The 24,112-nt window shown below is 35.9% G+C and overlaps 2 protein-coding genes across 3 annotated transcripts in view; one reads left to right on the forward strand and one right to left on the reverse strand.

Annotated features, from left to right (window-relative positions):
* The window catches only part of ntm (neurotrimin), a 413,623-nt gene extending 407,648 nt beyond the window's left edge, over positions 1-5,975 (reverse strand). For both annotated transcript variants that reach the window (XM_067397811.1, XM_067397810.1), the window contains exon 1: positions 5,733-5,975. In XM_067397811.1, coding sequence (XP_067253912.1) covers positions 5,733-5,793 — 61 coding nt within the window. In that variant the 5' untranslated portion in view covers positions 5,794-5,975. The remainder of the gene's footprint in view (positions 1-5,732) is intronic.
* Positions 5,976-14,698: 8,723 nt separating this feature from the next.
* Positions 14,699-24,112, forward strand: part of lim2.1 (lens intrinsic membrane protein 2.1) — a 28,397-nt gene continuing 18,983 nt past the window's right edge. Inside the window, exon 1 of the mRNA XM_067397812.1 lies at positions 14,699-14,812. The gene's annotated coding sequence lies outside the window, so the exon portion shown is untranslated. The remainder of the gene's footprint in view (positions 14,813-24,112) is intronic.

Consider the following 24,112-nt stretch of genomic DNA (forward strand, 5'->3'; position numbering starts at 1 on the left):
TTAGGGCTGAAATCAGCACTACTTACTTTCTGTCGTCATCAACACCTAATGGGTCTAATTTGCGTAATAACACATCACGCTGAGACTCAGCGGGAATGTGTCACTTTGGAAAGATAAAGCTGCATTTGATATCTTAATAAAGGGCTTCTTCAAACTAAAGGTCAGGTCATTTTAACATTAAGAGTACACTGACTACTCTGTTGCATGTCCTAATTATGGCTAAAACAAATATATCAGAATATTGTGAAGCCTTTTGACAGAACACACACACAGCTCTGAATTGACTTAAAAGGGCATATATATATATATATATATATATATATATATATATATATATATATATATATATATATATATATATATATTTATTTATTTATTTATTTTTTTTTTTTTTTTTGTGTGTGTTCACCAATTTAAGTGGTTAAAATAACAGACAACTACAAATAGTGTGATGCAAATTGGGACACACCTCTCAACCACAAGTTTTCATAATTTCTCTTTCTTGACTTATCATTTGATCAGACTGCTATATGTTAAGGCATTTTTCCACAAAATTTAAATCTCAAATGCAAATTAACCTGGTCTAATGACACCATAAGAAAAAAATATGGCCAAATAAAAATCCTCCATGATATTCATTATGTTGTTTAATTTCATATAGTCAGTGAAATCATCTCAAATATATCATGAATATTGAATACATTTCCCTAGATGTTAATTTCTGGGAATTATAACCATTGTAGATTCTATTTTTACTGTAAAGAGGCCTCATGCTCTGCTGTCAAACACTGATTAAACTTCATGAGTTGAATTCTTCTTGAGCCATGATCCTAAAGTCTATTTCAAAGGGAAGTTTTCTCTATTAAATCACTGTACTCTGTTCTCCCTGTGTGAAGCTGGACCACAGCTGTGACACCAAATTTCAATTTAATGACATATAATTCCTGCCTTGGCTGAGAAAGAGTTAGAAAAGTGACAGGGGGTTCAATGGACAGTTCAGGCCTGGGGGAATGTTGGCTTGAGCACTGCAGGGGAGTTTGTAGCTTCCTGGCAACTTACTGGCAACCAATGACATCTTCTCTCTCCATCCCTCTGTCCCAAAGAGGGAAAAAAACACACTTAACCCCTGACAACCTCCATTAAACACAAGTCTAATTCTACACTCGAGGAAGCTGCTTGTGCAGACAGTGTGGGCTACAAGGACAAGTATGTATATTTGCTTAGGATACATAACATTTTTTGAAGAGGGACATGTCACGGTCAGATACTGAGTATGTGGATTCTGTTACGAGCACTTGAGAACCAGACTGAATAGAGTACTTATCACATTTTCCATTTTCATTTGACCATAAAGTCACCACTTGTATTTGTTTTTAAAAAGAAGTTTTCCTTGAACAAATCTAGACATTACAATGTCTGAGACTTAAATTTTGACGTTCATCAATATTACCTACAAATGAAAATCCTGTCATGATTTACTCACCCTTATGTCAATTCAATTGATTTTCTTTCTTCTGTTGAACACTAAGAGGAAAAAATGAAGGTTGTGCTAGTCACTGTTTTTTCATACAATTACATTAAATGGTGACTGAAGATGTGAGCCTCGAAAAAGCCAAAAACTTTACATGTATGGACCACTTTTATAATACATTCATATTGTGCGCTATATTACAAGTCTTTTGAAGTCATACGTTAGCTTTGTGTAGTGAACAAACTCAAATTGAAGTCTTTATTCACAGAAAATTATCAACTTCAGTGAAGAAATGACAGTTCCGAGCAAAATACATTTTTGGAAATTAAAACAATGAAGGCAGATCTGAATGTGAGCTTGCAGCTGACTGTATGAAATGAAGAGTTGCGATAGCCTTTTCTTTCCTATTGTGATGGCTATATCTGAGTGAAGCAGCTTTTGAACAAGAATAAATGTACGAAGGGCAGGAATTGATTGGACAGGCTACCAAAATTTTCGGCTGAAACAGCTATTTAAGGTTTCGGGCCGAAGTGGTTTTGGAGGGCTAAAATCAGCGACCGAAACATAATTACCACTTTTCTGATGGCACGTTTTGACTGTGTTTCGTGCACACAATGTGTGCTACAAAAGTTAAACATGTCAGCTGTGTGGACACTAGCTCTGAATTTGATTATATTAATTTCTCGATTTGAATATGTAATGATATGGTTCCTTAAAGGACAACATACACACACAGTTTCCGCCAATCTCATGTTAATCTTGAGTACCTATAGAGTAGTATTGCATCCTTCATATCTCCGAAAAGCTTTAGTTTTATCATATTTATAAAATATAGATACGCTGTACCAACTCTTTCCAAAAAAAGCAGAGCTCCTGGAGGAGTGCCGTGGGCAGAGCAAGAGTCACGAGCATGTGCGGCTTTTGCGTAGCGATCGTCTGCAGGCTGCGACATCATTATAAATAAAAAGGGAACAAAAACGTTATATGCTGTTTTGTGCTGATTGCCAACAAAACACAGACACAGATGCAGTTTTACTCACTGCCTGCTATCAGCAAATCCAGCGCCGAACCGGGACTTGTTTACAAAACATTTGTTACCGAAATTCTGAGAACAAACAAACATACGTGCACAACTCCATTGCTGCCCCATAAAAACAAACTGCATCCACTGTTCCCTTAACGCTTGGTTCTTTGGGAAGCTGAAAAAGGTTATCTTTCCGTCACAACCAGAAACACACTTTTTTGGTGACATTGTTGAAAAATCTCTCGGCTTCCAGGGAGAAGTGCCCATACAAGGAATTCCGCCTTTTATTATGTAATACAGGGCCATACTCAAAAAAACAAAAAAAAAACTTTCAGAAACTTATCCAAATCCGGAAGGAGTGTATTTGGCACAGAAATACTCTGTCATATGTCCAATTCATGTTTTGAAACTTTGGCCATGTTTAGCATGAGAATGCAACTCTTTAACAGTGTAAATAAGTCAAAAATCAGAAATCTTTTAGCCTGTGTGAACAAACCTTCACAAAATATTTGTAGCTCACCTGCCATCCAATAATTGCAAAAAAGCTTTGTGCTTTGTAATTTTAAAATTCTGTCAATTTTATTATGAAATTCAAACAATGTTGTTTTGGTGCTCTTTAATACGCTGTGAGAGATCACTGTACTGCCTCTTTACTCCTAGTCACAGCACAAAATAAACATGAATGAACATCAGAAGGTATTTTGAAAGATACATTACAACTTACTGAAATGAATCCTGTCTCATGTAATCGCTCAATCAGTGTTTCAACCGCGGAAAGATGTCAATAAAACAACATGTCCTCCAACCAATACGCCCATATAGGTCGTTTGTCACTTCCCTGAAATACGACCCATAGGAGCATTTACTAATGTTGCACCCCTATCGACAACAGGACGCTTTCGTTTTAATGCATTGTACCCTTTTATCTGCATTAATTTTGGGTTTTGCTTAGCTCAAATGGTAGAGCGTTGCAATATGCAGCAATCATGTGATCATGCGATCGTGGGTTCGATCCCAGGGAACGCATGTGCTCGTAAAGTGTATATGCTCCATTAATGACTAAGGGTAGGTTTAGGGTTGGGGTAGGTGTGGTCGTTAATAAAAAAATTAGTTTTGCTAAATGGAAATAGGACAAATGGTGTAAAGTCCACACATTGCATTTAAATGAACACGCATTTTGATCGGTAACGATATGTCATTTCATGACGACAGACGTAACATGACACTGTCATTATTTTTACGCCAGCTAGAGGGCGCATGACTTTAAAACGTAAATATAGGTTGTAATAAGGTGCTTATTATAGGGTCTTTTTTTTTTTTGGAGGATAGTCTGATAAAACCGCAGTGTAACTTAACGTTAAATTTACCTCAAGAAAGCTATTCAATGTCCATAAACTCAGATAAATAACTCTAGAGAAGAGCTTTTTGCTAAATATATGCATTATTACATATTCATTATATTTTTACTTAACCTCTTATTATTTTATGTATTTTTGAATAAATCTGTCATGAAAACAAGTTATTACAGTTTATTGTCATTTAAATATTTATATTTCACCAATAAACAGGAGTAGAAACAATTCTGTTTTTACAAAGTTGATATAAATACTGCCTTGTATGCAATTGAAATGTTTGGACAAATTTCAGTGTTGATTATTAAATAAGTTTGATTAATTAATTGATTTCCAATTCATTTTTTATTTTCGGTTTCTGTTTTCAACCAAGTGCATCCTTAATTTTTAGTTTCGGCCCAGAATTTACATTTCTTTCCTTTCCTAGATGTCAATGTTTGATTTTCAGAAAAACATAATCAGAGAATATCAATTGTTTTTTTTGTTTTTTTTTTTGTTTTTTTTAAAGATTACAAGGGCACATATAGGCCTATATTTAATAAATTATAGTAATTATGTAAATGGATAAATAATTTATAATAAATATTGCAATATCCCATAAAAAAAAAATGTCCATTTTGATTTGATGGTGACTTTAAGTGGACTTAATGACTGGAGAAGTCCAGCATAAGTCAACAGAGAGAAGTTTGACGTTTCACCATCGAGTAACATTTTGACTAGAAATTAAAACAATTTTTGTATTTCCAATAATATAATGCATTTAGAAATTGCATAGGCTATATTATAGGCCTATTTCATTATAATAAAATGTATTAAAAAAAGATTAATTTCCATTTCATGGGACCAGATAATTTCGAATCAAATCGATGGTTGAACGAGCAATTCGAATATTTTAAATGCATCGGTCAAGTGAAATGGATCAACCGATTCCTCACAAAGATCCTATTCAAGTGAATCATTCGTTCACTAATCACAAATCGCTCCTTATGTCATTGAATGTTCTATGGAGAGCTGCCGTATAGCCTAGCGAAAATCACGAGTTACAGTCCTCACACAGTCGGTGTCATATGACTTCAGAAGTCCTGTAATGTATCATACAAGACATATGGACTTGCTTTATGTTATCTTTTTTCTTTACATTCACCCCTATTCTTTGTCTTTCACCGGAAAAGACGACCATGACGTTCCTACTTTTCTCTCCTGGGTAAGAAAAGGCAAGAGGGTGAGTAAATAATGACAGAATTTTACATTTTTTGTGAATTATCCCGCGTATTAATGTTTCATTTCTTCATCAAATCATGCATCAACAGCAAAGCATCTCTAACAAGCAAGAGAGACAACGCGTCCTCCTGACAGGGCATATGTTAAGCACGAGAGGTCATTTCCTCGGCAGATTAACCCGTCTTAACTCAGCTAAACACAACTCAGTATATCTCTGCAACCAACTTAAACCAGTTTATCAGAAACTAAGATGGGAACTGCTCTCTAAACTCACTCATTACACTGTTGCGCAGTCACGCAGATGTGTGCACGCGTTTGGAAAGACAGTCCTCTCACCATATCCCGTGCGCTTTACACAAAACTTTCAAACGCGAATATGAATTCAAACCATCAGTCCTCCGTCTAAAATGCTGAAAATACATCAAAACCATCAGCCCCCCGTCTAAAATGCTTAAAATACAAAACAAAAGCCAAACAGAATTATGCTCATCTTAACAGTTTAAAGCCACAGAAAACACCACATAGTTGCACTTGTCTTCATTGATCTGCGAGCGCGCGAGACCGCACAATAATATCAATGATTAATGAAATGAAAACCAATCGTATTCCTGCCAAAAAAAACTTTCCGGATAATATTTAAATCTCCCGAAAAGATTCATCTTACCTTGTTGGATAAAAGCGATGGATATTCCAGTCAGGACGACCCAGCACACGGGATTCTTCATGGTGTCTGTAGCGGATCGAGTGCGCGTGAGGTCTGCGTGATTGTTTTCCTTCTTGCAAATACCAATTTGAAAATCCGGAGGAATAAGTGCAAGTGTAGTCCCAGCTCTAAGTAACTGTGAAGTGGGCACTCACTTACTCACCTACGCAGACGCTGAGAAGTCCCTCCTTCAGTGAGGTATTGCTTATGTGGCTAGGCTTCCACAGGATTAAAAGAACCCGCTGTTTTCATTTGCTCAAGAAATGTGACTGTGCATTTGAAGTGCAATGCTTGGGTTAGTTTCCAAATGGTGTATTTGCTGGATATCCTAAGGCGGTTTGTTTTATTGCTTAGTTTTTTATACCCCAGCTATTATTTAGCACTGGTTTTTACTGGTTCCTGCATCCCAGATTGGTCTTTTATTAACGGAGAAGGAGCAGCGTTTTACTACATTTTGTTTCAGCGTCTGTAACTCGGTGGGTTTTTTTTTAACCATGTCTCTCAAACTTTTATATAATATTCCCATATATGTATGCTACAAATTAAAGTAGCTTAGAAATATACAACGTATAGGCCTACTTAAACTGTGTAAGTTAATATCAAGTGCTGTTGTTCAAAGGCCCTTTCACACCAAGAAAGATAACTATAAAGATAACGATTAAGATATAGTTTTAAAAATCGTTATAAATATAAAAGAATTGCAGTGTCCACACCACAGCTACAACGATAACGATAAATCGTTGGGATCACAGAACGATTTTTTTCCCAGCTGCTGAACGGTAAACACTCTAATTTAAGGGCTTACGCATTTAAAATGGCCGATGACATTGCGGAGAATTTAAAGGTGCCCTAGAATTAAAAATTTAATTTATCTTGGCATAGTTAAATAACAAGAGTTCAGTACATGGAAATGACATACAGTGAGTCTCAAACACTGTTGTTTCCTCCTTCTTATATAAATCTCATTTGTTTAAAAGATCTCTGACGAACAGGCGAATCTCAACATAACACCGACTGTTACGTAACAGTTGGGATCGTTAATATTTGCATATGCCAGCTCATGTTCAAGCATTAGACAAGGGCAGGACGTCTGGGTGTGCACAGCTGAATCATCAGACTAGGTAAGCAAGCAAAGACAACAGTGAAAAATGGCAGATGGAGCAATAATAACTGACATGATCCATGATATCATGATATTTTTAGTGATATTTTTAAATTGTCTTTCTAAATGTTTCGTTAGCATGTTACTAATGTACTGTTAAATGTGGTTAAAGTTACCATCGTTTCTTACTGTATTCACGGAGACAAGACTGTCGTTATTTTCATTTTTTAAACAATTGCAGTCTGTATAATTTATAAACACAACTACATTCTTTATAAATCTCTCCATGAGTGTGTAATGTTAGCTTTAGCCACAGAGCACCATCAAACTCATTCAGAATCAAATGTAAACATCCCAATAAAGCGTGAGCATTTAAAGGGGCCGCAGCCTAAATCGGCTCATATGTAATGATGCCCCAAAATAAGCAGTTAAAAAATTAATAAAAAAAAAATCTATAGGGCATTTTGAGCTGAAACTTCACAGACACATTCAGGGGACACCTTAGACTTATATTACATCTTTTAAAAAGATGTTCTATGTCACCTTTAAATCGCTGAGGTCCATAAAAATACAGGGTAGCCTAGGTCTACACGACAACGATGTATACTAAAAAAGCATTTTTCACGTAAAGACGACAAAGTTATCAAAACGGTCCGCAAAAACACTTGTCATGTTTGGTTCGATTGCTAAAAGGACAGAATCGTCACGCATATCTGTTTTTCTCGTCATAGTCACGAGTTTGCCCATAACAGGCATCAGACGCGTGTCTCCACGCAGCAGATCGTTTGTGTGTGTGACGGAGGGATTCCCGCTGCTGTTTTGACTCCTTTACACATTTTATAAGCTCTTCACAAGTTCTCAGTTGGCCAAAATACCATCATATGCAGACTACGCACACACAACAAGCAGAATTACCTCAGCACACAGCACTGTTTTGGATGTTCGGTAAGTTCCGTCTCAGAATTGGCAATCATCCGACCAATCAGGTTGTGAAAATATCCCTGTGCCTTTAGGTTTGGTAATAAAATTGTCAATCTGAATGCTAATAGGACCAGGACTACATTTTTTTTTCTTCTTCTTTGGTCTGAACCAAATGAACTGAACTACAAGTGTGAACACACCCTAAAAATGCTGTATTATGCATGCGAGGAAAGGGTCACTTTCGGTGCGTTCCAAACGGGATATATCGCCCTCTTAAGGGCACTTCGGAGTTACTCCCTTGTAAATGTTTCAAATACATAGACACAATGTACAATATGGTGCGGTAAACCAAAAATAAATAAATAAACTAACGTTAAACAAAGGGCGCAGCTTGCACAATCTACTCCTCCTTGATTGTCTCATTAAGATGACGCAGAAGTGCGTTCCAAAAGAAGAGTTTTTTTGACCCCTACACCCTTCATCCCTTCGAAGCTCTCACTCTGGAGGGTAAACCCTTTGAAGGGATTAGGGCATAGGGATGAGCCCCTCCGAATGGAACGCAGGGTTGGTAATGGAAAAACTAAGCGCCTATAGACTGAACAATTAATGCGCATGCGCATGATGTCATCGTTTTCACAAATTCACATTTTTGTAGTTTACATGGAGACGATAATGTTATCGTTTGGCCAAAATGAATAAAAAGTTTTCTGTTTAGTTGAAAATGGTGTCGTGTAAAAAGCACCTAAAACATGCCACACATACTATTACATTTTTTGGATGCTACATCCTTTCTATTTTTCCATTCCAATCCATTTTTTAGAGACTTCTCATTTTTAATTGGTTAAACTGACCATGTTACAACTTTAAACATTCCCTGGTCTTTCCTAATCACTTTTTATGATCTGAGGAAGTGGACCTATGAGAGACATCAGAAGGTTATTAAAAACATTATGTGACTTTCACCTGCCAATTTGTGAATCAAATAAACAAATGGTGGCCTACTTCCAACAGCCATTAATACAATTTAAAAACATGCACACACTTCCTAGTGTCAGCAAAACACTCTAAAAAAGGCCAGCATCCACTTTAGAGAAGCACTATAATTAATTGTTTTTTTAGGTGTGAAGCACCACTTCAGAAACAGGTTGAGAAAACAAATAAATATTTTGTGGTCGCTGCATTTCGTTGTAACTCCATATGGCGTTTAAAAGGTGAACATAAATTAATCATGTAATATTGGCTTTCCGTTGTTCCTCCTTGAAGACCTCAGCAGGTGACTTGCTGTTAAATTTGGCTTTGAATGTGAATGTGAAAAATCATTAACCAGCTCAGTGAAGTGAAACTGCTTGTCATCTCCAATGTCGATGAAACCCCTAACATCATACAGGGAATAAAAAAATTAAAATAAAAATAAAAAACCCTGAAGCAATTCCGAATTGAAACAGCAAACCGTTTGGCAGAAAATGAAGTGTGTGGGAAAAATTGATTATTTGACAATCCTGCTTAGCTGAGTATGTCAAGCCATGGCATAAAGATGATTATATTCATTGACATCTCTGACACAAATACACTGACTGCAACCTTGATAACAAGTTTGAACCCGTCAGAATGATTAGCAAAACTTTGTTACAGGTAAATGTTTATTTGAGCCAAGACCAAATATAAATTAAATAACACACAAAACATATTCAGTGTGCAAACAAATACATGTGAATTCTGCATGGAGGCTATGCTCCAAAACAATGCAAATCTTGCTGCTGCTTAGATGCTAGGGTGTTGCTATGCAGCTGGTATTCTCAATTGCTTTTAGAATGTTGCTATGTGGTTGCTAAGGTGTTCTGGGTTGTTGTTTACTAGCCCTACTCAAAAGAGCCTAGAGATATGCTCAGCTCCATGCTTTAAAGTCACATTGATATGGAAGTGGCTGGCAACAGAATTTTTCTTCCATATTGTGATGTATTATCGGATTATCATTAAATGATAATCAAAAAATGAAACATATGCGCAGATTAATTGTTGATGGAATCTATAACATGGATTTTAAAAATACATGCATTTTCATTTCATGCCAACTTTAAAGGGTTCGTTAAAATTATCCCATGATTTACTCACCTTCAAGCCAACTTAGGTGTCTATCTTCTTTCAGACTAACACAATCAGAGATATATTTAAAAATATCCTTGCTCTTCCCAGCTTTATTATGTTAGTGAAGGGGAGCCACATTTTTTAAGCCCAAAAAATCTATACGGCTCTGGGGGGTTAATAAAGGTCTTTTGAAGCAAAGCGATGCGTTTTTGTAAGAAAAATATCCATATTTAAAACTTTATATATTCCTCTCGTGGTTCAAACAAATATGATGCATACGGTTGTCTGTCGGAAGCTAGTTATTATAGTTAATAAAGTTTTAAATATTTTTTTTTTTTGCTTAAAAAATCTCAGATTATGTTCGTCTGAAAGAAGATAGTCATATACACCTAGGATGGCTTGAGTGTTAGTAAATCATGTTATAATTTTAATTTTTGGGTCAACTTACCCATCAATGTAAGTCTAATTTTTTTCACCCATTTTGAATGAAAATTGTGTTTCTGGTTACTTTGAAAAGTAACAGCAAACCTTTCCTTCTATATTGCTCCTGTTTTTAGCACAAACAGTGCAAGTTTAAATGGCAGTTTAATACTTAGGCTTGAGATTTGCTCAAATAACTAACCCTAGCACTAATCTAGCTTGCTTGATTTTCGCTTCAGCCCTGCATCGGTTCCTTGTCGTGTTTGTATCAGTCCAAATAAATTGGTTTCTTACTGGCACTGCAGACTGGCAGCATATATCCCTGTATTGTTGCCCTAGGGAAAGCCATCGCTTGATATAACCAGAGATCAGGAAGAGTCAGTTAATCTACAGCAACCAAACTGCATTGTTAGAACGCTCTGAGAATTTCAGCTCTCTAGATGAGTCTGTCCTGCACTTTCACCTGTTGACAGAACAGACCATAAGACCGGAGCACTGTGGGACCATGCTTAGAGAAATGAAAGACTCTGGGAGAGTAAGTGTAGCTAGGAGGGAACTCTATGAAGGAAAGTGTTTCAAGTACCAGGCCATTTGAGAGTCCAGCATTGGGACACTTGAAACTCAGAGAGTCACCTTGCTCACTCTGTGATCCTTTAAATCACTGCTGTCTCGGCTGACCTGAGGACAGCCTGAAGTGCATTAGCCAGAGCGACTGACAGATACATTAGTCAGCGAATTCTTCTCAGATGTACTACAGCTCCATCAAATAAGCTTCATGGCTTTATTTTGTCTATCAGGGCAGTTGAGCAGATTTCCTAAGTTGTGCTTTTCAATGTCTGTGCCATCAATAGATATCTGCATTTTAATTTATCATATGCTAACGACGTGAAGTCTGTTCCAAAAGACAGGTAACTTAATTATGCTGCCTACTATAGCTTTTTTGACCAAATTTGAGTTATTGCTTATAGGTTTTGTTAGATGTCAATCCCAAAATGGATGGTGATGATCTACTGTAAGTGGAAAAAATGGATACTTGTATTGTGCCAGACAATACAAAAGTAATTTTGATTATAAATATAAGCTGCTTGTATTTAAAAAAAACAAAAATGCTTATTTTAGCCATTATTTAATTTTCTATGGATTTTTATGTTTTTTAGTGTATATATTAAAGTAGACAGACAGACAGACAGACAGATAGATAGATAGATAGATAGATAGATAGATAGATAGATAGATAGATAGATAGATAGATAGATAGATAGATAGATAGATAGATAGATAGATAGATAGATAGATAGATAGATAGATAGATAGATAGATAGATAGATAGATAGATAGATAGATCATAACTAACATTTCTTTTTCCTTGTAGGAATAACATTTATATGCTTTTGAAAACTAAATGTCCTCAAACCTTGCATGGGCCTAAGTTAGTGTGTGTCTGAATCCTGTCCAAATATAAGAAAAGTGGAAATGAAACTTAGGGACAGCTAGATAACCATCTAAATATAATAGCCCCATGATACTGAGTAACCAACAAAGTAATAAAAACATGATTTGGTCAGATCTTGCTTTACCTAGTAACATGAGGGTTTGACATATGAAGAACCAATCATATTGTAGAATGCTTTGCCATGCTCCTATCCTATATAAACTGTTGTATTCTTCTTGCTGGTGGGATTCTCTTTGATTGATACGAGGTCCTCCGGCCGTGATTAAAGCATATTCTAAGGCATAGTCTGGAGTCTGTGTAGTTTTGAGGCTGTGCAGCAGACTACGCACTAGAGATCTTACTTCTATACTCAAGTGATAGTGTTTAGTGGGGGAGCACTAAAGAGCTTAGTACCAGCTGATAGTGCCCCAAAACAGACCGACTCGAACAGGTACTGGTGTACGCTTAGTAGAGTATAAATTTATAGATTCATAGGTGTCTGGGACACCCGGTTTAACCTAAGTCAGGTGCGTAGGGAAAATCTACCACAATAGATAGATAGATAGATATAGTTAGTTATAGCCATAATATTTGTTAGTATTCATGATTATGTGCTTATATTTCCATTGAGAGCATGTTTACAATATATTCTGCCTCATATCTAATATGGCGTAATGAATGGAATTATGGTGCTACCATATTAGTGGAAGAATATGTATGAAATGCCGTCTATATTGATAGTTTCTATATTAATTCAAAAGCTAATCCCACTATCAAAACAAACAGCTGTGAAATTATATTTCAGCACATTATGAATAATGAGGTAATGGATCTTGCTGTCAGGAATACATAAATCCTTCAGGACACACAGAAAAACAGAGTGAAAACAATAGAGAGAACTAAAATGACAAGTTAAAACATTTTTAAAAAGTCATCTACAACTACTGAAAATCAAATACATACTACTGAAAGTGTAGTTCCAAGTGCTATCTGTCAAAATATTATTTAATTTGTTTTACATATGCTGCAATATATAACCCAGTGGTTCTCAATATATATATATATATATATATATATATATATATATATATATATATATATATATATATATATATATATATATATATAATATATCATGAAACTCTAGATGGCGCAGGCTAATAGATCCTTAAAGCCGGGGACACACCTAACGATTAGCTGAAACATGAACACACATACCGATTGTTTCCTTCGACTGGAGCCGATTTATATACTATATATATATATATATATATAAATATATATATATATATATATATATATACGAATTTGAACACCAACTGTAATCGCAGACTGAACGCAACTGGCTCTGACTGGGCGCGTTTGAGGGCGATCAGTCGTAAGTATCAATTTACATTCATAATCGGCCTTACAATCGTTAAGTGTGTGTGCGGCTTAACTCAACTGCTCGTAATCACATCATTATCTATAGGACGCAACTGATTGGTTCCTGCTGTATCAGTAGCCAATGAGCTTCCATGCTTAACCTTCAAATACACAGCTAGCATTTGCCTTAGCAGTGCAGCGTGCTTTCAGAAACCCTCCACCTTCCCCAGCTCCACCTGTATCGCAACGGGTAATTCATGTAGGCTATATTGCACAGCAGCAGCATGTCTTACTTGCTCACAGCAGTGTGTCATGTATTTGCAGTAGCAAGTCCCGTATTCCATTTAAGTAATATATATTATATATATTACTTATAGACTTATACACACTCTAAAAAATGCTGGGTTGTTTCAACCAAATTTGGGTGAAATATGGACAAAACCAACAGTTGGGTTAAGAATTTAATTTAAAAATTTAACTTAAAATGGCCGGGTTTGTCCATATTTGACCCAAATTTAGGGTGAAACAACCCAGCATTTTTTTATAATTCTTGTAAGATTATATATATATATATATATATATATATATATATATATATATATATATATATATATATATATATATATATATATATATATATCTTACAAGATAATATATAATAATCTTACAAGATAATATTATAATAATCTTACGAGAGAGAGAGAGAGAGAGATGGATGGATGGGCAGGCACTCCGAGAGTTGTCATGACAGAAATATATTGCTTATAGACTTATGCAGCTCTTGGTAATATTATTTATAAATGTCAGTGTTTGATTTTCAGTATATTTTTGTTTACTTTGATACAATAAGATTAACAATTTTGCTTTATGTGATGTTTGGTATAAAAGTTGTGAACCACAAGTATATAGATAGATTGATAGTTAGAGACTGTCAGATTATATATATATATATATATATATATATATATATAATCAAAAAAGAGAGTTTCATGATAGGCTATATATATATATATATATATATATATATATATATATATATATATATATATATATATATATATATATATATATATATATATATATATATATGTATATGTATATATGTGGATGGATGGGCGGGCACTCCAAGAGTTGTCATGACAGAAATATATTACTTATAGACTTATGCAGCTCTTGGTAATATTATTTATAAATGTCAGTGTTTGATTTTCAGTATATTTTTGTTTACTTTATATAATATGATTAACAATTCTGGTTCATGTGATGTTCAGTGTAAAAGTTGTGAACCACTAATATAGACCACACACTCAGCCACACTTATGTACACACACTGATATTATTCATGCTTTTCCTGTAATATTTATAGCTGCTCTTACTGTTATATGTCTGTAGATATGAATGTATCTCATTGCTAGTCTCAGAGCAAATTTTGCACTTCCATTATAATACAAAAGTGACTTGAATGTTTGATATATGAATATCTTTTCTTAATATCTTTTTAGGTACTGTCTGAAAACTGGCAGAGACACTGAGGATGAGAGATTGTGCATTAGAAATGGATTGCAGTTCATATCTGCTCCAGTTCTGTATCTGCAGTGGAATTACAGACCTCCAGGTGGGAAACATAGATGAAAGAGCTGGAGAATATGGAACGTTCAATGGGATTTCAGCATTTGGGAGGCCTCAAACAGTACCTGAGAGCTGATCTGAAAACAGGTTTCTCACCTTTTTTTCTTTTTTAATCATAAAAGTTGATCCTTAATCAACATGTTTTACTCAGATGCTTGAAAGTAAAATATAGTAATATAGTCTGGCATACATGAAACTTCCTCTACCGCAGAGATTCCCTGTGCTGTTCCATCACAGAGGCTCAGTTCTGGATGACAAGGAGATGTTCTGAATTTTGATGAATGTTTAATTTCTGTTAGACAAGTTGATGGGTACTGTGCTCACGCTCTCGGGAGGCTTATACGGTATTAATCATTTTCATGGTAAATGATTCTGCGTCTCTGCTGAGAGAAAGGGGATGAATGAGGCAACATTTCTGACATGTATTTGCACCAGACTTTGCCATGATAATCAGCTGGGGACGTATAATAGAGGCCGTATATTATATCAACGTCCACATAAATCCTGAAAGATAGAGGGAGGGTGATTCCAATTGAGATTCAGGACGCAGAATGAATGGGGAGGTACAGCCGTTTGCTTGAGAAAAATGGAAGGTGATTATATTTTGCTGTCAAAATTGGCTGTTTTATTAAGATATTAAGAATGACCTTTTAGAAAGTGGAATAGAGTTCAATATTCAAAACAAACTGAGCTCCGAGAATTCATCTTACCCTGGTGAGTAAGTCATTGCAAAAGGGCAAAAAAATTAAATCTGAGCACATACTGTATATCTGACTTATTATAACAGGTTTTGTATGCAAACCACCATAAATATTGAAAACAGGATGCTAGCATGGGAACCGCTGACCTCACAGCACTGAGTAGCCACACACACATATATGTATGTGTGTGTGTGTGTGTGTGTGTGTGTATATATATATATATATATATACACAAACCTGAAGTCAATCTAGTATTTTAATTTAAATATATATAAATTATAAAATGTGTTTACCCAGAACTCATGGAGCATACTGCATAACACCTATATGAATGTCAGAAAATATTATGAAGTCATAAGAGAGCCTGTTATAATGTTGATGTTTTCTAGGAATATATGAATTCTGAATGATTGATTGTTTCCCCTTGAGGATGTTTGAATTTTTTTCCCCCTTTAAATAAATTAGGTTGGAACGAATGTATCAGAAAAAAACACCTTGTGCATGGTTGCATAACGGTATACATAACAGTGTATTTTTTATATTTATGGTCTTCTTATATAGTTCTGTTCTTCATCATTACTTTTTTGATATATTATACTACTATATTTCAGTGTATGGTAGATGTTTTTTCAGCAATAATTTAGATTTAGTCTTAGATATGATACGTGGCTGCCCCCTGGTGGTCATTTAAATGAGTCACATCCACAGTGCAGCTGGATGATTGATATACAGTATGTAGCAATGGCAGTTTGTAGCTCAGCGCATCTTCTCATCGCCATGTAATGTTTGGATAATTTGCATTAAACATACACGACTGGTGTATTAATAATCACCAGTTATAAATGGGAGAAATAATTCATTATTTACAATTTAATATTGGTAGGAGAACCCAGACAGGCATTTCAATGTGAATGAATGTCAGATTTTTGGATTGTATGACTTACAATCTTTTTTCTATGGCATTTTAGTGGCATGTCCAGGGGTCCGTTCTTCATACCTTATTTAATACATCTGAGATGATTTGACAGATGCCAGAACTTCTAATTGTGATAATTGATCTTTTAAACAGATAGTTCACCCAAAAATGAAAATTCTGTCAGCAGTTACGCGCCCTCAAGTTGTTCCAATCCTGTATAAATTTCTTTCTGCTGAACACAAAAGAAGATATTTTGAAGAATGTTGGTAACCAAACAGTTGAAGGGCCCCATTGACTTCCATTGTATTTTTTTCTTCATACTATGGAAGTCAAATTTTAAGTTTTGGGTGAACTTTCCCTTTTAGTTGTCTGATATTACTGTGTGATAACCTCGAAACCATGATCATCAGTACAGTGATGCATAATAAGATCATATAATTCAAAATGGAAACAGCCAAGCAGACAAAATTACATAAAGTTCTAATAGATAAATGAAATGTGTAAATGTTTGTTATACGATTCCCAAGGCTTTACACTTTTTTCATTGTCAAGAGTAGCGTATTGTAATGAGCAATTCATTTGATTTCACATGTTTACGTACAAAGAACAGGCCCCAGGACACAGATCAAGTTAGCATTGTTGTTACCTCTTTATAATTTATGTAGCCTACTTGATCTACTTGAAAAATCTTGAATTTCATTTTGCTTAAATGTTGCTATAATCAGCATGATTCAAAGGCATCTTAAAAAACATTATTTAAATATCTTGGATGCTAAACAAAAGCAGTGTACTATATATACCGGTTTCTTTTTAGCTATATGTTTTGGCATTGCAGCTTTCCTAGAGCACTCAATTCTTTATCAGTGTGAAGGACACAATGACTCAAGCACAGGCATAAAATCACTTTGACTATAATTCTCTGCCTTTACCCTGAGCAACATGACTCATAGGCTTTCATTTACAGGAAACTGAATTGAACTGAACTGTACTGAATTATATGGTATTGAAGTAACATCTCAACATTCTTCTAGACTTCAATTGAAACTATTTATGGGTCAATAATGCTTCAGAATGGATGTTTTTTTAAAAATCTTTTCAAAACTGATGTAATAGATATTTTTGAGTCATGAACAATGTTTAAACACGTTTCGGTTGTTAAACAACATTTCAAAGTGTTTAAATTCACTTTTGACTGTTTTTATGGCAGGCGGTACAATCAAATAGTTGTATGTATACTGTAGTTGTACCACCTGACATGGAAATTGTACCAACCTACCCATATTGAAATTAGCAGAGAGATCTACAAACCTTTTCACTTTCCACAAGGATGAGCTGGGGTCCTCCAGATGATGCATTATCATTACCTTGTCAATTCATAATAAAAGAGCCATGCATGTTTGCATTTGTGCCACCCTGACATTCAAATTGCTGGAGTTTTACAATTATCTCAACAGCTTTGAAACTGATATTTGTAAAATTTGTTTACATGAATTTATCAATTATTTAAAATAATGCTCTTGGACACAAAAATATGCATGTTATGTAATTGACCCATATACAGCATTTTTACAGTTCTAATTCTTGTGAAGTGATTAAACATGGTGTTCTATGACCTGTTATATTTGTACTTTACAAATAGCACAGAAAATTAATTTTTAAAAAATGGTCACAAAGCAGGAGAATTTAAATGAAATTGTGTGCGCCATACATAATCGAGAATTCCTTTTAAATTCCGATTATGTATGATGAAATGATGACAACCTAATTATGTCAAAAATGTGAAATTATGAGATAAAATGTTCTAATTATTAAAAGTCATTCCAAATCAACTTCCTATGAGATGTGGCCAATTTAATTCAAACTCCCGAATTGAAAGAGAGCCAATTCTTTAATTCTGAATTTTGTGCAACTGTTGAACTGCAAAAAAAAAAAAAAAAAAGCTCTTGAGTTCTTGTCCTGCTATTTGTCAACTTCTCAGAGAAACTTAGATAATCCGAGAAAGTCTAACTGACTCAAGGCTAGCTATAAAACTGTCTGAAAAGAGCAGTTTTGGTGTCTGGTGTTATTGAATGTTTTTGGCCGGGTAGTTAAATGATTTTCTAACGTACACAGAGCAATCACAAGGCTAAGTGGATGAGACAGAGGAGGTGCCCGAGCTCACAGGGTGTGCAACACTCCTGTCAGACCATTTACTGATGTGTGAGTGTGTGTGTGTGTGTGTGTGTGTGTGTATGTGTGTGTGTAGAGAGAGAGAAGGCTTGAAAGTTTTTGTTTGAGTGATATCATGCTGAGACCATCTCTCTCCAGCAGCAGGGGGCCTTTGCTTGGAGAGCAAGAAAGAGAAAACAACAAAGAGAAAGAGGAAGAACGAGCGAAGAGGTGGCAGAGATATCATGCCTCTCAGTGATGTTACATTGCCAAATCTGGCTCCTCAACAAACACAAAGACTCCCCTCAGGGATGCTGGTAATAATACCCTTCAAAAAGATCCTCTGTAATTCCCAGATTGCACCAGTCCTGGGTATTTATTACTGAGTTGGTAGAAAGAGAAGCTTCCTCATCAATCAAGTCGAAATATCTTTACAGTAATTTTTACTTGCTGTTTGGAGTTACTGGATAACATTACAGCAAGAAGAGGGTCATATTCTTCAATCAACTCATAATCGCAGGCCAAAAGCTAAGCAGCTCAGCTTCCTTTCTACTCATCTCATTAGATTCATTTCCAGTGTGTGTGTGCTGTTAAGACCATTAGACCGCACGGCTCCAGATCTACTAAAGATGAAAGCGAGAGGAACAAATCTTTAATGATTAAGTTGTACTCATTTTCTACCCAAACCGTTACTCCAAAGCACCTGCTGCTTTATCTCACAATGAAACTCTCTGTCCCTTGCAGATTTTCCCCATTAATTCCAGATTAACAGAGTGGACATGGTGGATTCTGCCAACTTGAAGCCGATGTATAATTTGGATACGGGACACAAGGTGCCGTAGCTTCATTTAGAGGGAGATACAGATGGAATGTTAAGGGGTGAGAGGTCCTTCGGATACAGATGGCTGATCTAGAGGTAAGACAGCTGAGGGGTGAGAGGTCTAGCTTTCCGGGAGCCTGTATGTCTAGGATGGATACGCATTAAAGAAACCGTCTATGTGAAAGAAACCGTCACCTACTGAACTGATTATTACAAGCCTTGTGGCTCTGATTTTTCAGGGGTATTAGCATTTTTAATATGCCCTTGTCATTAATTTGATCTGACAGCCTAGACAAAAACATGAAAATGGTCTAAAATGTATGCAAAATTATAATAGTTTGTTCTGTAATTGATTAAAATGAGGCTTGACCGTAAAAATAACACTTCATGTTATGACCACTAGAGGCCAGTGTCTTCAAACACTCACCTCAAAGTTACTAGCCTATATTTTATACAACATTCAATCCACACAGGTGGACAAATCCAAAACACATTGGTCATGCAACACATGTAAATCAGCTAAAAGTTTAGCAGAAGTCAGCTATATGAATTGGAGAAACACAGAGCACAAAATCAGCTCTTGGGGGAGAGTATTGAAAGACTTTGGGCCCTGCCCACTGATTTCTTTCTATCCAAATAATCAAATGAAACATGCTCACTTGCTCACATGTGCACTGAAACATGCTCAATGAAGTAAACTGCAGCCTTTTTTAAGAAAAAGTACATTCTACTCTTCAGAAGTTGGTTCAATGTGATTTTTTTAGAGATAAATCTATACTTTTATTCAGAGAGGCATTAAATTAATCAAAAAGTGACAGTAATGACATTTATAATGTTTCAAAAGATTTCTATTTCAAATTTGCTGTTCTTTTCAATTCTACTCTCTTCTTTTTAATGCTGTTCAATTCAACAAAGAATCTTGAAAAGTGTTTTCAGTATTGATGATAATAAATCTTTCTTGAGCATCAAATCGGCATATTAGACATATTAGATTTCTGAAGGATCACGTGACACTGAAAACTGGATTAATGATGCTGAAAATTCAGCTTTGCCATGGAATAAATGACTAAATTAATTATTTTTTTTTTAAATATACCAAAATAGAAAAAAAAATTATTGTAATAATATTTCATAATATTATAGTTTTTACTGTATTTTTGATCAAATAAATGCAGGCTTGGTGAGCATAAGAGACTTTTTTCAAGAACATTAAAAAAATGCAACAACCCCAAACTTTTGAATGGTATGTTTTATTGCTGGTCACCAGTGTTGGGGAAAGTTACTTTTAAAAGTAATGCATTATAAAATTGCATTACTCCCTGAAAAAAAAGTAACTAATTGCGTCTCACCTGGGCTGGGCTTGTTTTTTGTTTTTTTTTAATAACAACAAAAAAGTTCTGTTTTTGGCAAATGTAAAGGTCCTTTCACACCAAAAGTGAAATGAATAAGCTTCAGGCTGATCACAAATGTAATGTTCTTCTAAAGTAATTTTTGCTTATTAGTATGGTTGAATTGGATCATTGAAGGTCAGCAGCAAAGACATTGGTTAATAAAGTAACATAAATACACATAAAGTACATTTGTTAAGTTGGCTTGAAAAAGCCAACTTACTGTTATGCTATTTTCTTCTGAGATGAAAATTTCCAACTCTAACTCCTCCTAGAGCTTTAACTCTACATACTCCAAACTCGGATCAGACCTTCAGACTGTTCTGACTGAGTGTGCTATATCTTATCTAACTGATCCGACTTACGTCCCAATTCGTGTACTTATGCACTATTCTATGACGTTTTTAAGTATAAATAGTGTGAGTAGTGCGTTCACACTGAAAATTCCAAAAAGAAAAAGTACACTTTAAATACCCAGATGATGCACTAAATTAACGGAAAAAATGAAGTGTGGAATGTTGGACACTTTGTGCACTCAACTGTCGCAGCTTTAATTATGTAGTCGAGTGGGAGAGGGTATCAAACTCCGATGTTAAATTACAAAATAACCTTATACAATTCACGCACTACATGGATGAGTGCATAGTGCACAAGTACATAGTGTATAAGTGCATAATAGTGTATAGTGCGTCATTTGGGACGCAACTATTGACTTTCATTGACGGAATGTTCAAATCAGCCAAGACTTTCAAATTCCAACTGTCAAAATTCAAATTTAAACTACGGAAGCCTATTAAACTCAAACTCAATACTCAAGTGCCATTCTATGTACTATTTCTAATCCATTTAAACTCATAAACCTATCTATCTATCTATCTCTAATATGATCTCTCTCATAGCAACCACCCAAAACAACTTAGCAACTGCATAGCAACACCTTAGCAACCACTCAGAATACCCTAGCAACCACATAGCAACACCCTAGAAATCACCCCGAGTACCCTAGCAACTGCATAGCAACACCTTAGCAACCACCCAGAGTACCCTAGCAACCGCATAGCAACACCTTAGCAACCACCCCGAGTTCCCTAGCAACAGCATAGCAACACCCTAGCAACAACCTTGTGTACCCTAGCAACCGTATAGCAACACCCTAGCAACCACCTTGAGTACCCTAGTCTTGAGACTCTATCTATCTATCTAAACTACTAAACTAAATCAAACTTCAAACTTTTAAAACTAATTCAAACTTTCTAGCTAGGCTTTTTCAAGCCAACTTAAAGTTTGTCTTCAAACTTTTTAATCTAGTTTAATTTAATATATTTAATTTTTGCAGGTTTGTGCAATATTCTGAGATTGCATTTCACAGTTTTTATTCATTTTGAGGAATACTGACTCTTGATACTGTTTGTGCAAGTGAGATGAGTAAATGGTCACATTTAGTCTAGAACTACAATAACCATCATGTTCACAACGCACACAACATCATGATGATGATAATAACTTATTTCAGAGCAGTCTTAATAATACACCAAGAGTAGAGACTTTAAATATTATATGTACCATGTGTGATAGGCTACTTGTGTCTGTAATGTTTTAAGCTTTTAATTTACTACCATTTCCTGCCACCAGAGGGCACTAAATTTGTCAGTAAACAGGTGTTCTCATGAAAATCATGTTTACCTTGAACGTTTGTTTTTAATTCTTTAACATTTTTATTTCATTCAGAACATACAGAGTTTTATTATAATCACAGGTTATAAGAATTATTTTAACTAATTATTTTGTACTTAATGAGGATTTACAAAGTCAAACCAGTCAGGTTTCTGTTATTGTTCTTGAGAGAAACAAACAGAGAATAATTTGAGTTGTCGGTTTAGGTCAGGGCACCCAGAGGACCGCGCTTCATTCCACAGAACGGATCCGTCATGCTAAGTTAAACATCTGCGGAAGAATGTGTTCACACTTCCTAATTGACACCAGTGACGCCAAATAGACTTATATTTACAAACAACCACTTAAATCTAATAGAATTCATTTACATTTTTATGAGCTGTTCTATCTCGGCAACAGGCATCTGGGGAAAGCAGATGGGAAGAGAATTAAAGAGTGAATAGAGGCATTATGAGCGTCCACAGAGAGTGGGCCTGGGTTTATTTCTATCCCCCTCTCACAAGGACACTAGATGTTCCTGATAGCCCCGCGGTAATGGCTGAATCGTATGGACGGAGGGGTTCACGCAACTCACCAGCCGACAGAAGCCCTTAATGTAAAGGAGTGGGATCGGACACAAAGAGGGTGGATGGGGCGGTGCGGTCGGGGCAGAGGTGCAGCAGAGGGAGTGATGCCCCTCTGAGTGCACTTAAGTGGTTAAAAGTGAAGGGAGGAACAGACTGCTGCTTAAATGAAAAGACACAAGATGAGTATAGTTTGCAGTCTCTCCTCCCGTACTTTCCGCATCGTGGCTATTGAAGTAATCTGCGTCCAATGGTACCCATATGGTCCGGACATTTATCCCAACAGATTGGCGCTTTCCGTAGCATCAGCCGACTGCTAATCCCCGCTTTCTTGAGTCTCACACAGAGCCCAGAGCCTGTTAATGGGAAAGTGTCATGTGCTGGGCAGCTCAAGCCAACGGCAGGCGAAATGATGGGCAGCTTGGCCCATCCCCACGTGACCGCCTCTCTCGTATTGATTCCCCTCCAATGTCTAATTCTATTAATCAGAGCAATTTCCCTGTGGGCAGTGGTTTATTTCACTCATCAAATGCCTGATGAAATCTTTAGACACCGCGAATTAGGGCCAATCACAACAAATAGCTGATAGTGTTAACCAGTCACAAGCTGCGCCGAGGCAGCGGTCCACTCTAATTTGAAAGCAAGTGAGGTGATAATGCGGTGTGTCATCCTTTTGTGGGCGCGCATTAATGCTGCTGCCTGAGATGGCAATTGACGGCAAATCGACTGCTTCCAAAGGCAGGAGAAGAAGATGAAATTGGGTTGATGCTGAAAATAAAGAACATTGACTGGCAAACTGCAGAGCGACTGCGGACTTTAATCCATTATTGCGACTGATGGGGAGGGCTTAATGCATCCCTGTCTTACATTATATTTGCATGGAGCTCCGCTCTCAGACTGGAGATATACATGAGAGAGCCTCTGCGTTAAGTGACTGACTGCGCCTAATTGATTTGCCAACAGAAAGGGTCAAGTTTGCTGTACGTTATGGAAAATCTATAAACTATTGACAAATTATATGTGCAGAGGCACTGTGCTCAGATTCACAGACACATGAGATTGGATAAATTAAATGTAAGATTTCTGTTTCTTTTATTTGCTGAAAATAGTGTGCCAATGCAAATGACGTGCAAGACAATGAAGGACACACTATAAATGCAGTAACAGTTGATTTTCC

This window comes from Chanodichthys erythropterus, chromosome 10 (assembly GCF_024489055.1).
Source record: "Chanodichthys erythropterus isolate Z2021 chromosome 10, ASM2448905v1, whole genome shotgun sequence".
NCBI lineage: Eukaryota > Metazoa > Chordata > Actinopteri > Cypriniformes > Xenocyprididae > Chanodichthys > Chanodichthys erythropterus.